Source organism: Amblyomma maculatum, chromosome 1 (assembly GCF_055883805.1).
Source record: "Amblyomma maculatum isolate TAMU_Amacu chromosome 1, ASM5588380v1, whole genome shotgun sequence".
NCBI classification, from domain to species: domain Eukaryota; kingdom Metazoa; phylum Arthropoda; class Arachnida; order Ixodida; family Ixodidae; genus Amblyomma; species Amblyomma maculatum.
This window is the reverse complement of record NC_139344.1, coordinates 322191100-322204201: the sequence shown is the minus strand read 5'-3', so window position 1 is coordinate 322204201 and position 13102 is coordinate 322191100. Positions and strand designations below refer to the sequence as shown.

The following is a 13102-nucleotide window of genomic DNA, read 5'->3' as shown; positions in this document are numbered from 1 at the left end:
CATGTGGCTGCTCTAGTGAATTGCAACTTCCACTTTGGCCACTACCATTCATAACTCTTGTGTACTGTTTTCATCAGTTGCCACTGCCATTACACTAAAAATAGTGCTGCACTGTGTAAAATAGAGCTTGTGTCAGCTAATCAGTTGACATGTTCACAGTGCTGTTTAAATGCAAAACTGATCAGGAGCTGCACATCAGTGGGTCGCAACAGCCAAATTTAGCACCTGGCAGCTCCTTGATTAGTCTATGCTGGCTCTAGTTCCCACACTGATGCAGTTTGAACAAGACTAAGCAGTACTGCGTTTGCACCTCCTCCCACATTTTCTTTGCGTATGTAGGCGCTGGAGCTGGTATGCCTGGATTAAAACAAACTGCACACATTAATTCCAGCCCCATAACCTAAACAGATAAGTTTTGTGATGGCTTCTTTTATTCTAGCAGGTGCACTCAGTTTGCATATCAGTGGTGCTCTTTGTTTCAAATGCTCTCATATATGAAGTTTTAGGTAAATTCTCTTCTCATTTGTTTCTACAAAAAAGCACCTGCTCATACTTGAGAATATACCTGAATTAAAGAGAAGGATGTATTAGCCAATTTGAATTAACTCCACTCAACTGTCTCCCTGCAGGCTGACATTACACGCAACAGTGACGCTCAAGAGAGATCTGGAATAGATAAAATTTATGTGCATTTATTACAGTTCGTACCAGGCTTGCAGCCTCGGTAAAAGCTATGTACAACTCGCACCATCTGTCTTGGCAACTCTTAACAGCAGCTCGTGGAACAGAACGGAGGTGGCCAAAGCTTTGTCCAGTTCTGCAAAGGAAGATATAAATTAGTACACAAAATTTAACAGTGGCAAAATTTTCACGTAGGAGGAAAAATAACTGGAAGCAGACCGTAAAACGATAGACTGGGAAAGCAAGGCCGAGAAAATGTCTGCTATTTTTCAGAGAAAATATGTAACAGATGCACAGCTAACAGTATTCATATACAGCAGCTAAGGTGGCAAAAGTAAGGTTACGTACACGAGGAGAAATATTTTTTTATTCTAGCAGTAGGTGTAGCAGCACCAATTGAGGTTACGATTTGGCAAAAACAAAAGACTGAAAATTTGAGTTCACAGAAACAACAAAGGCTGAATACTGTGCCTTCACCTGAACATTGTTGCAGACTTAGGGGAAATGCTTTTAAAGTGACAGTGCTTGTAAGATGCCCTACCTTTTAAGAAACATTCACTGTTATTGCCAGAGAGGTGTTTTAGAAATGTTTTGAACAAGAACACCTAATCTTTGTTTTATTCCAAAGAAACTGTCCCCCATTTTCAAAGAAAATAATTTTCAGGATGGGCCCTGCTTTCTCAAACTTTCGGTACACTGAGTGCATTGCACAAGAACACAGCGAGGTGAACAGGACACCAATTCCATCATCATAAAATCAAAAAGGTAGTAAAATTCTCACCGGACATAGAACCATTCAGCCTCAGCAACACGACCTCTTTTCTGTAGATGTCACTCTGCTCAACAGGGAGAGTCTTTGAGGCCTTGCTAAATAGCACGTCTGCAATGCTCAGGATCACAGATGTCAATTCGGGCCTTGTCTCCTCACCACTGGCCACTATTTCGCCGAGCGATAAGTGAATCCTTGCTAAAAGCTTCTCAAGGCAGTGCCCCCCGGAAAAGTTCACCAGTTCCGCCGCACACTCTGCTCCATGCAGACCATCAAGCCACCGATGCACCCACATCAACAGGTCTGCATTAAATTCCAGAGTATCTGGGCTATGACGAAGTGAAAATTCAAGCGCTGTAAGCCACTCCTGGGCTTGCGTTGCATTGTCTGGCTGCCAGTGGTGGCAAATACTGGCAATGGCTTGGCTTGCCACCTGGCAGTTATCAAGTCCACTCTCAGTTTCAAAGTGGCTCAGGTGGTCGAAGAGCTCGAAGATGACGTCTCTGTTTGGCAGGCAACAGTTCTGTGCAGCCTTGCTTTTGCCACTGGCCTCTCGAGCACGCACAAACTGCAGGACGTCACTAAGTTGCTCAGTGAACTTGGTGAAGGCATCTAGGTTCATGCAGGCCCTGCAAGGAATTTGAAAGGAAAAAGCGAAAGACTTGCATGCAGACTGTTACCTGCTTTGCACTTCTGGTTTTCTTTCTGCAACTTGCCACGTATCAAGAACAAATGTAAGTGGCTTTCAATGCACGCTTGGTGTGTCTGGTTATGCTGTTTAACAGGTGTGGATAGCAAACCTTCTTTGCATATCACTTTTTAAATGTACCCCAAAAATTAAGGATCCCCATGTGGAATCGGTCCTTGCTTGCTAACTGTAAATAAAAATTCTCTTTCCATGTAAGTTGGGTTTTCATTTCTGCAGCCTTTATTAGCAGTCGCAAAGTCAAAAGTAGGTTTGAGATAATGCAAGGAATGAAAGAACTGATCACTGCTTCATGAGTATTTAGTTATCTCCAACTTCTGCTTCAGTATGCCCCACAAGCCAGAATGACTGCAAGTAAACAGCTATTACCATTTTGGGTGGAACAACGTGACAAACGGGCAAAAGACACAGGGAAAGGCACACGCAGGCAAGTGCTTCTGTGTGTATTCCTTTCTATGCTTACCTTTTGCTCATTGCACGGTTCCGCCAAAACCAAACAAATTATTATATATCAATGAGCCAAATTATCCTTCTTTCTACAGCTATTACCATACTGCACTTTTTTTATGCCTCACATGATCTCACATGCATACCTGCCATGTCACAGTCACTATTCAGCTGCTCAAACCAGACCAGAAACTACACGCAGGAGAGCTTCCATTATAATTTATTAACTGAGCAGAGGCCAATTCTCCATGGTGATCCATTTTAACTGGTACCTCATGCATCACTTGGAAAAAAAATGCAACAAAAAGCTGTCTCTACCCTTTTGCAGAGCACTTAAAAAAAGATGGTGAAGTTCACCCTCCACAAGACAAAGGGTTACTATTGAATATAGCACCAGTGCAGAAATGTCATTCACATAGCAAGGTACTGAATGTGTTGAATGAAATTGCACACTATTTCCTGATCGGAACTTGCTCATTTTGAAAAGAAGCTTGAAATAAACATCATTAATAACAAAATAAACATCAGAAAGTTGACAAAGGGACACAAAAATGGCTGTTCTCACAGCAAATTCACAAAAAACATTTGTAGATTGATTACCAGTGTGACCAGCCTTTTCTCAAAAATACTGCCACTTTGTCATCCTTGTATCAACTGAAACTCCTATACCCAATGTTGACTGGTAGCTTTACAAGATTCAGTGAAATGTAGCAGATTTAATGGCAGTGCAGAACTTAAGCTAAGGCTTTACCTGACATATTTTCTTGTGCTGAACAACATCAGCAAAAATTCGTAGGGGAAGTACTCATAGTAGCGTAGACCTTCTCGTTTTGCAAGAATTTCAGCGGCCTCGTCGTCTTCCTTCATCTTGCTTTCTTCTTTTTCCTCATCATCTGCACTCTCCTCTGCAGCTTCTTCCTCATCCTTTTGCACAGTGTTGAATTTCCTGGCTCTCGCTGCTTGCAGGTCTTTTATTCTAAGGGTCTTCACAAAACTTGATTTCCACACCCAATATACAGCTTCAAGTAACAACTCGGGAATGCCTTCCTCTGCAATGTTCCTAGAAGGAAGGGAAATGGGAAAAGAATGGCTCTCATCAGAGTGTCTAGCAACCAGGAAAAATCGGTGAAATCTCGGGAAAACCATAAAAAATTTTGCTAAGTCAGGGAAATGGCATGATATATTCTGCAATGCATTTTTAATTTAAGCTAGTGCACAGTAAGTATGTTATTCATGTATGTGTGTGTGCTGTCTCGCCAGTGCGCGGCCACCGTGGCAACCGCAAGGCGAGGCGTGATATATTATTATATTGTTACGGATGACAAAGAAGAAGAAGCGGGCAGTGGCGTGGGCAGGAGCGCTCGCGCTAGGCCAGCGAACATTCATTAAACGTTCTGTCTCCTGTCTTCATCGGCTTGCCGCTTCGTAACATTTGGTTGGAGGTGCGGCGTACGGCATCCCCATCCTCGCCTTGGAGCATCGACGCCATCTTCAAGCCGGGACCATCACCGAGGGCCCAGGGACATCGCCGAGCAGCTTCGCCCCAGCCCTTCAAGCCCAGACCTGAACAACTACCACCGCCCAGCCCCCAGCCCGGACCTGAAGGCAAGGAGAACAGACATACCGATCAGAACCGAGATGAAGGACTCGAAAGACCCGAATGACCCGAAGGAACCGATGGACACGAACACGCAACCCCCGCCCAAGCTGCCCGACGTGACCTCGAGCCATCGGTCCCATGGACTCTGGTGACGGATGGCTGACAGCTCCAAGGGAGGCGGATCACCCACGCATCAGACATCGTACCGGCAAGCCGTTCTATTCTTCCTTCTTCCTCTTCAAGCATCCAGACACGCCCATCATCATGCCATAAATCATTAACATCGCTAAACTTCCTCGTCCACGATCGGGACGATTGCTCGGTGGCCCCGGGTCATGTTACGGACGACAAGGAAGAAGAAGCGGGCAGTGGCGCGGGCAGGAGCGCTCGCGCTAGGCCCGCGAACATTCATTAAACGTCATCTACCATCGCCATCGGTCATGCTCTGTCTCCTGTCTTCATCGGCTTGCCGCTTCGTAACAATATATTAAATTATATATTATATGAAATATATATTAAATTGCAGAATATGATTAATAAATACTTTTTGTTGTGAATAATTTGTTTATGCTCATTATTATCAGCAGTTACATTTTTTAGCATCTTCACTCATCAGGGAACTTGAACTGAAACTATAAAAAACCAACCTGGAAAAGTCAGGGATCTTGAATATAGTGGTTTGCTAGGCACCCTGCTCATAGTAAACAAAATAGCTCTAACATTGTAATGGTTAACTGGGCTCTTTACATAACAGTTTGTATGTCCTGTACGGTTACTAACAAGAAGTTCATTAGTGCTACATGATACAAACGGGACAGGTGTGAAAGCAGGTTCGAGCATTTTCTAGTAATACAATGAGTTTTGGAGCATTCTAAATTATGTTGCAGAATATGTCTCTAGGGTCATATGCCTTTAATAATTGCAATTTTCTATTCCTTACATATTAATTTCCCAAATCCTTGATTTGATTCCTTTTCACTTAATTTCGAATGTTTTGCTAACTATGCGTGCACCTTTGACAGGAAAGGACAAACAGGCAAAACATGTAAAGATGTTTAAAATTGCACAGCTGACCTAAGCAACCATTTGGAACGAACTAGCAGAAAACAAAATGCTTGCTTCTCCACTCTATCTGAGTTGTACATACCAAGTGCTGTCACTGGTGCACTGCCATTGCTTTGCCTATGGCGGTCTACATAGTATGGATGCGCAACTTGCAATATGCTGCCAGCCTGCTGCACTTGTCAGGGCCACTTAATCGAACTAGATCAGATCACACTTTCTGTAGGCAATGCAATGGCCCACTGTGCAATGAAAACCCATGTTTCGCTAAATTTGACAGTAATCAGTTTCGGTGCATTGTTAAAGGATGATGCAGGGAAAGCAGTTTGGAGCAGAATGGAGGAAATAAATATAGCAGCACTTCCACCCTTGACATTTAGGCAGAATACCTTATATACACGACACATTGGACAAATATCCAGCAGTATTTTTCAGGTGACTAAAGGGCATCTCATTTGCTATAATGCGCAACTGAAACCTTGTTTGGGTTAGAGTTCTAACTCCCCAGTTATTTGCCTGCATGCACAGGCAGAAGTTTATGCACTTATTTAAATGCATAGAAGCATGCACTGTCTAGGATCATGTTAGCCATGGTTATTGTCAGGCTTTTACATAAAACCAACTCTGCCAGCTGCAATGCAACAGTGTTCCCATTAACCATAAGAAAGCATACAAAAATAATTCTCAAACCAATAGTAACACATCCCAGTTGCGACTCACCTCTCCAACGCTGCTGGCAACCACATTAGCAGCCCCTGTTCTCTGCAGAGAATACGGGCAGCCTTGGGAATCTTGACAGCAGCTATCAATATCCTCAAGATGATTTCCTTCAAATAAATTAAAAAGAAAAAAAGAAAGAAAGGAATGACATGAAAAGTACAGTTAATGGACCTTTTTCCAGTAGCATACCCCCCTTATGGCTGCCAGGTGAAGTACATTTGTTGGAACGAATTACGGAGGCTCTCTCGCATATTTTCAGCAGAAGTTCTTTCACAATAATGGAGGGGGCTTTATTTTAAAGAAATAATTGAGTGCAGGGTTGGTCTTGCCTAGCCTGTACGGAGATGCATGAGTTGTGTGGACATACCATGACACACCTTCCCCCAGCACTTGCTCTACTTAATTCACGACGAAAGGATGCTGACAAACGTGGCCGTGTCTTTTCGCTTGAGGCGAGGCCAGGTGAGGACAATACAATGCGTGCATTTCCGAGGGCCTAGAAGATGCTAGCACTGCATGTAATTACTGTGCAGCAGTTCGTCGCGTAGATAAGTGAGGGACGCCGTTTCATGGAATGCGTGTAGTAAGGTACCCTCCCAAATTTCGCCCGTTATCCCGGCAAAAATGACAGCCGAAGAGGCTTCAAGCATGTGCAAGATGTTACTGTTAAAAAGCCCATTGTCAGCCAGTACCTATTTTAGACACAAACGGCAAATTAAGTGCACCATCTTTTACTAGAAAGGACTCTTTGACAGCAAGAAATGCTACATAAGAGCTAATAAGCTCTTAAATCAAGAAAGTAAAACAGATGGTCCACCTCATAAACATAACACAGAATAGACATGCCCGAGGTAGAGCACACAGAGGCAATGACTTTCAGTTTGGTTTCCCTAAGGTTGTGCCTGTTACTGTCCTGCTTTCTTGTGCCCAGTTGCGTTTCACCATGGACGATCAGCTTGCACTCCCTTCCACGCTTCTGGCCAATCACAGTACAGATGGAAGCATCAAGTCTGTGCAGTGCCAGATTAGCACCATCTGTCGCCATGCAAAGAACTGTGTTTGCTCATTTCTAAGTTTCTACAAGAGTTCATTCAACTGCATTCATTTTCAAATCCTACAGTGTGACACTTCCAAGCATTTGTGCTTGAAACAGAAAAACCCACTTATCAAGCAGGAGTAAAATAGAGAGCATCTCCTCGTACCCACCTTTGTGTTCCTCTGACAGAGCGGTGACATGAAGAAGGTGAGAAGGATGTTGAATACATAACGCCTCTTGCAAATGTGGAAGTCCAAACCACAGCGCAGGTACTCAGCCACCACTCCTAGGAGCCAGTTTCTCTTCAGGTAGTGCTAGGGAACAAGCATAGGGATGGGCATAGGATGCTATCATGCCCATTACTACATAGTATACGACACATTCAAAAATTCACGAGTGTCAGCTGTGCTGTCAGAGCTGTTCCCCATTTCCACATGATTTGAACTATGATTCACATGACTTCAGCAGTTTGCAACAAGATTTACTTTCCTTTTCATTTCGCATAAGTGAGCAATAAATAATCCCGTGTACTGCGTGCAATGAAAAAAAAAAAGACAGGCTGGAAGCGCCTGATAGCATTTGGCTTCAGCTCACTGATTTGCCAGGCCACTAGCGAGTCACCCACATCAGTGTAAGTAGAAACATGCATGCACCATCAAGCCAGAACTGAATGCGAATATCACCTATGAATGCAAACCCTTTCTATTATTCGATTACAATAAGCAACTAGCATTGTACGTACTGTAAAGCTGCGAGAGAACACCCCACCCAAAATATCGTCCATCCACCTTTTGGAGCCAAATAACTAATACTAATTTGCTAGAAAAGCTCTCGAGCAACTGATTTAGCTTAAGAGCTCAGGAATCTCCTCCAGCATGGCCCCTAGCCCAGTAAAACACCTTGACAGTTCTGAAGGTGGGGAATTCAACCACCATCTGGCCTCTGTAAGAGAATTGACAATGTGACCCGAAGCTGAGAAAGTATGGTGGACAAAGCTAGGCAGTGAGTTGTACAGGGTTGTATGGCACATAAGCATCCAATGCTATCATGTGCTGAGACACAGTTAAAATGACTGTTTATTGTATTTATTACATTAAATGGGCCACAGCTTTTGAAATCTACAGCTCCGATTTGATATTGACAGGAATGCATCTTTTGATACATTCAGTGATGATGACAGAGGAAAAAAATATTCTAAGGATGGTTAGGATACTCTTTACCACAAAATTTGTGGCAAGGAATTTGAGAGATGCTTGTATGCACTGTAGTTACAAAGTACTGTTAATTGTTTTCACGAGACAGAGAATTTCTCAGAAGAGAAAAAGAGCCATGGCTCTTTTGAGAAATTCTCTTTGGCTCATGACTCTCTTTAGCTCGGTTGCACCGATAACAATAACGCAGCCAAAGCACCCTTTATTTTACTCATGAGCCAAAGTGGATTTCTCAGAAGAAAAGAAAAAATTGTGCAGAGCTAGTGGCTTTTCTTTCTCTTCTTCTAAGAAATTCTCTTTGGCATTGACTCTCTTTCACTCGGTTACACCGACAGCAATGGCTATGCGGCCCAAATAAGCGCAAAAGATCTGAGCTCTATTAAACAATGAGGTGCAGTCGGGACAAAAGTTTGTGGGACGCAAGTTTGTGAAGTTATTTCTGAGCGGTCGGGAAAATATGGATAATGAAATGCGCTGAATCATGAAAGGACATGCATGCCCCATGCAGATAAAAAATATCAGACGACAAACTAGGGAGGCAACGAAGAAATAAATATTTTCCCACAAATCCGTGTCCCGCAAACTTTTGTCCCTGAACGTACTACTGATGTGTGGATGTGGCCACTTTACTGTAGTTCTAACACTTGACCAGAAAGTTTGCCCAGTGCAAATTTTTTTTTCTTTATAACTTCGTAGTTTAGGAGAGTGTCCTCTTAGAACTTTATGGCAGTTAAATGGTACGTAAAGTGCTGTCAACCAGCTAAGCACTGTCACATAGCAATTCACGAGGACTCGGCAGTCTCTGAGAAAGTCCGTCTGCTTTCCTCCTAAACACCCTTCACTCCAATCACTAGGAGAAACCCTCATTTCACAAAATGTGTTACAAATGTGTATGAGTGAAAAAAAAATACAATTTACCTCATCTTTGAAGTTGTAGAACATCTTGTAGAAGTCAGGCACATTTGCAATGTCCAACACTGGTTTAGCAAGCAGGAAAGCTACAACTGCATTGAACATGTAATGCCCTGAGAACAAAAAAGAAAGTAATGGCCAGGAAATAAATCAAAACCATGAAGCAGAAAGGTTTATCAGTTCTCAAGTTAATGTTCATCACTGCCGATATTGTAATCGTGATCCACAACCAGCAGTAATGCATGCACTGTTTAATATAAGAACGTGCAATCAAAATTTAACGTCAGTGGCACTCTATTCATCAGCCAAGGGGACGCACAAGACAAACTGAAGTTTGGCTGTATCAACAGGTGCGTTCCAATGACAAAATTCTGCTTCCACTGAAAATGAAACTTTTATTAGCCGCAACAACAAACGAAGCACTCTGTGCATGACGCACTATCCAACTATCTTGTAGCCCATCAAATCATGGTACTCGCCTGGATCGCTGATGACGTCAACAGCTGAGGCCAGGTAGCCTGCGACCAGGCAGGGCACATGGGGGCAGGTCACGGTGGCAGCATTGCGCAGGGTCTCCAGGACAGAAAGCCAGAAGCTACTTAGGGCAAAACGTGAGCCCTGGAGGTGGTGATGCAGCAACATCACTAGATTGCAGCCCAGGCAACGGACCTCAAACACCTCGCTGCTCAGCGACATCAGTATGAGGGACAGGCAGCGCGTCTCCACTATCTGCCTACAGTTAACCAGGGACCCTGCACAGCGCCAAATTACATGGCATGCAGTGCACTGAAACAGCAGAATGACAGAGCCTTACAGCTCATAAAAGGGCCTGTTTTTGCTGCATAAGAGACCCTGTGTGGAGGAGTATGTGTGCTTGAACAGCAAACTCTATGTTTTGTCTCGGATGGCATGTAACAAAACATAGGGCCTAGTGACTGAACAAAAGAGCCATATTTTGTCATTAAAGAAACAAAGGGCAACTGTCACTAACAGAACCACAGATAAACAGCCATGGAAAAATGATTCATGCCAATTCTTATAGGTTGTAGACACATAGAGAGAATAAAGAAGAAGAAACAGCCTCCAATATGTGGCATCCCTATTGGGACAGCTGTCACTGCTTCTACCTTTGCTGGGTGTACAAATGTTAACCTTAGCTTCAAGACCGTTAACAACTGCTGCTCCTAATCTAGACAGCAGCCGACCAAAATATCCGAAAGGGATCGAACAACACCACAATGAGCACAGTCAAGGCCACTGGTAGTTGGCAGGTGGCCTGCAACAAATAAGTGGTTGACCATTCTTCGACAAATTGCTTTCAGCAATCACTAGGAAACCATTCTTATTGCCTCTCCTGGCAGCTGACATATATAGCCAAGCACTGCCGAAGAATGGCTGCACTTAGCGTTGCGATAATGCTGCTACCGTGAGATCATTTGTCACAAAAACTAAATAAAATAAAGCTGCTGGCATTAGTTTCTTCACTTTTTTTCTGCTAGAATAGTTTAACAAGGAAGTGAGAATAGCCAATATGATGAACTGTCTAGAACTCAGCTCTTATTTTCCTAAACAAAACTGATACTGCACAATCCCAGTGTTATGGCTGCTGCATTTCCCTGGCTGCTACGTTTCTGTGAGTCAGTCCTGTCCAAGCTCCCATAAAACTCCATGCACTCAACTCAGTTGTTAGTATGTTGCAACTGTGGCAGCTTTCGTGCATGCAGACTTGTGAATTTCACTAAGCTGTGCTGAGCTTGCCCAGAATGGCAACAACAGACCAATCAAAGCAGGTCACCAGACTCCCATTGCCATTTGGCCGCTACTGTGTTCGGTGACTACGGCTGTGCTGCAACCATGACAACAGCGAGTACACTGAACAGCGGGAATCTTGTTGCAACTTTCCTGTTCATACAGTTTTATTGTGACAGTGGCACAACTGTTAATGACAAAAAATATCAAAAGAAAAAAAGAACTATGCCATGATAATAGCCTTGTGGACAGCGCTGTACGGTTGCGAAGGTTGGCTCTGCGGCATCTTTTTATCATTCACGTTTCACTTGTCATCAGCAGCTTCAACGCAATTTCTAAAGAAAAAGTATTTTAATGACAGAAAAGTTGGAGAGGTTGGCTGGCGGTAAGGTGGCCTGGCCTGCTACTTCCCACTGAAGAACGCGGAAAGGAAGCAAAGGGAGAGTTAGAGTGAGAGCGGAGGGTGATGTCATAGTAAGAATGAAGTGCTTGAGGTGATCAAGGTGATAGAGTAGTCTCCATGCACATGTTGGCTGGCACTCATCTCGCATAGAGTCGAAATGTAGCATGTGCACTATAAGTCTTCCACAGTCACCAATGCGCACACACGCCATGTACAGACGACAAGGGTTGAGTAGAATTAAAGTAGACAGCACAAAAACTGCACAGCCCCACAAACACATGCACTAACTTGCCCACTCTGCACACTCTACCTCTTCGCCTATGCCTACACTCCACCAGAAGCTGCTCCAGCAAACAGAGAACCAACACAGAGAGTTTAGAACATTCTGTGCATGTGAAAAATCACGACAGCAATAAACCGATAAAGCCTTGCAAATGCCAAAGAAGCATGTTTTGCTTGCAAAATGCGAGAAAAAAAAAACAAAAAAAAAAAACATGATAAGCATCTTCTCAGCTGGTGCAGCTTTTTACCCAGTTTCCACGCAAACCCTAACTGTAGGGTTCTACCTCAGCAAAATCTTGTTAATTCAACCAGCATTAATTTGAAAATTCTGATAATTCGAACTAGAAGTGTGGTCTGGACCGATGCACATTGCTTATGTAAGTCTATTGCATTGGATTCTTGTTAATTCGGACATGGGGTCACATAGATATAGGCTTGGGAAGCCCAGAAATCATCCAAATAGACCTCTCTGAATTTTAATTGCATGGGACAGGGGTGCCCAAAAACCTCAGGCGTGTGCGCTGAGGCAGGCACATCTGAGATATAGCCTAGCAGCGCAGTTGCAGTTTTTCTCCTCTTAAATTCACGTCATCCTACTGCTGCCTCCAGGCACACATGTCGATCAGCAGCATTATTTTAATGTCATTAAAGGCCCCGTTACCAAGAAAATCAAGTGCCAGCGTTGTGAGTAGAAACTCACTAGCATAACTCCAGCAGGCCAGTGACATGAGATGGCCAATTTGGTAGGCGCTCCCAACAAGGGCTTTGCCTTTGAGACAGGAGGGTGAAGTCAGAATGCAATCTTCCAAGATCCTTAGATTCCGAGTTAGGCTCGCTACTCCTGACCCATGAAGAAACATTCATATGGCTTGGTTAAGCTGTTGGGTGGTCTTTCATGTAATCTGGTAGCTTGTGACTGTGTGCTAATTAACACGTAGAACAATTGGGGGCATAAAATAAATGATTAGTGATACGTATATGAGTAGCAAAATGCATGTACCTAGATGAACATCTGCAAGTGGAGCATGCAACGTTGTCATATCGCACCTTTAAAGGAGGAGCTTAAGAGTCCCCTCAATTTTTGAACGCTGCTTTGCAGGTCATTAGATATTTAGTTTTATTTTGGAGTGGTATTACGATGTTTTAATGTATATGTGTAAGATAATTATTCGGCTCTGAAATGTTCAGCGCCTGATGCTGAAGAAAGAGGATGACAACCATGTTCCACGCCTGATGGTCACAGAAGGACGACGACGACAAAGCTCGCTCCGACGCTCGCGCCTGTGCTGACCTGTGCTGTGAGCCTGTGCTGTGTTCTACGACTGATCGCCGAACGTTCCCTGGACTGAATTGTTCATGGTGCAGCGCCCTGTACAAGGACTTCCATTACAAGTGGTGGAGGTGGCGGAGTGTCGCAAAGGCTTCATCACAGTGTGGAGACCAGGCTGAAAGATCGTGGCTGGACAAAAGCTTGGTCAGAGGGTCGATGATTGTGGCGAAATTGCGAACGAAGCGGTGGAAGTA

The 13102-nt window shown here is 43.7% G+C and overlaps 1 protein-coding gene across 1 annotated transcript in view; it reads right to left on the bottom strand.

Annotated features, from left to right (window-relative positions):
• Positions 1–672: 672 nt before the first annotated feature.
• LOC146207268 (nucleolar pre-ribosomal-associated protein 1) overlaps positions 673–13102 on the bottom strand; it is a 91730-nt gene continuing 79300 nt past the window's right edge. The window contains exons 29-35 of the mRNA XM_084579699.1: positions 9624–9896; positions 9151–9257; positions 7192–7335; positions 5986–6092; positions 3355–3663; positions 1463–2079; positions 673–817 (exon numbers count right to left, since the gene is read on the bottom strand). Coding sequence (XP_084435825.1) covers positions 732–817; positions 1463–2079; positions 3355–3663; positions 5986–6092; positions 7192–7335; positions 9151–9257; positions 9624–9896 — 1643 coding nt within the window. The 3' untranslated portion in view covers positions 673–731. The remainder of the gene's footprint in view (positions 818–1462; positions 2080–3354; positions 3664–5985; positions 6093–7191; positions 7336–9150; positions 9258–9623; positions 9897–13102) is intronic.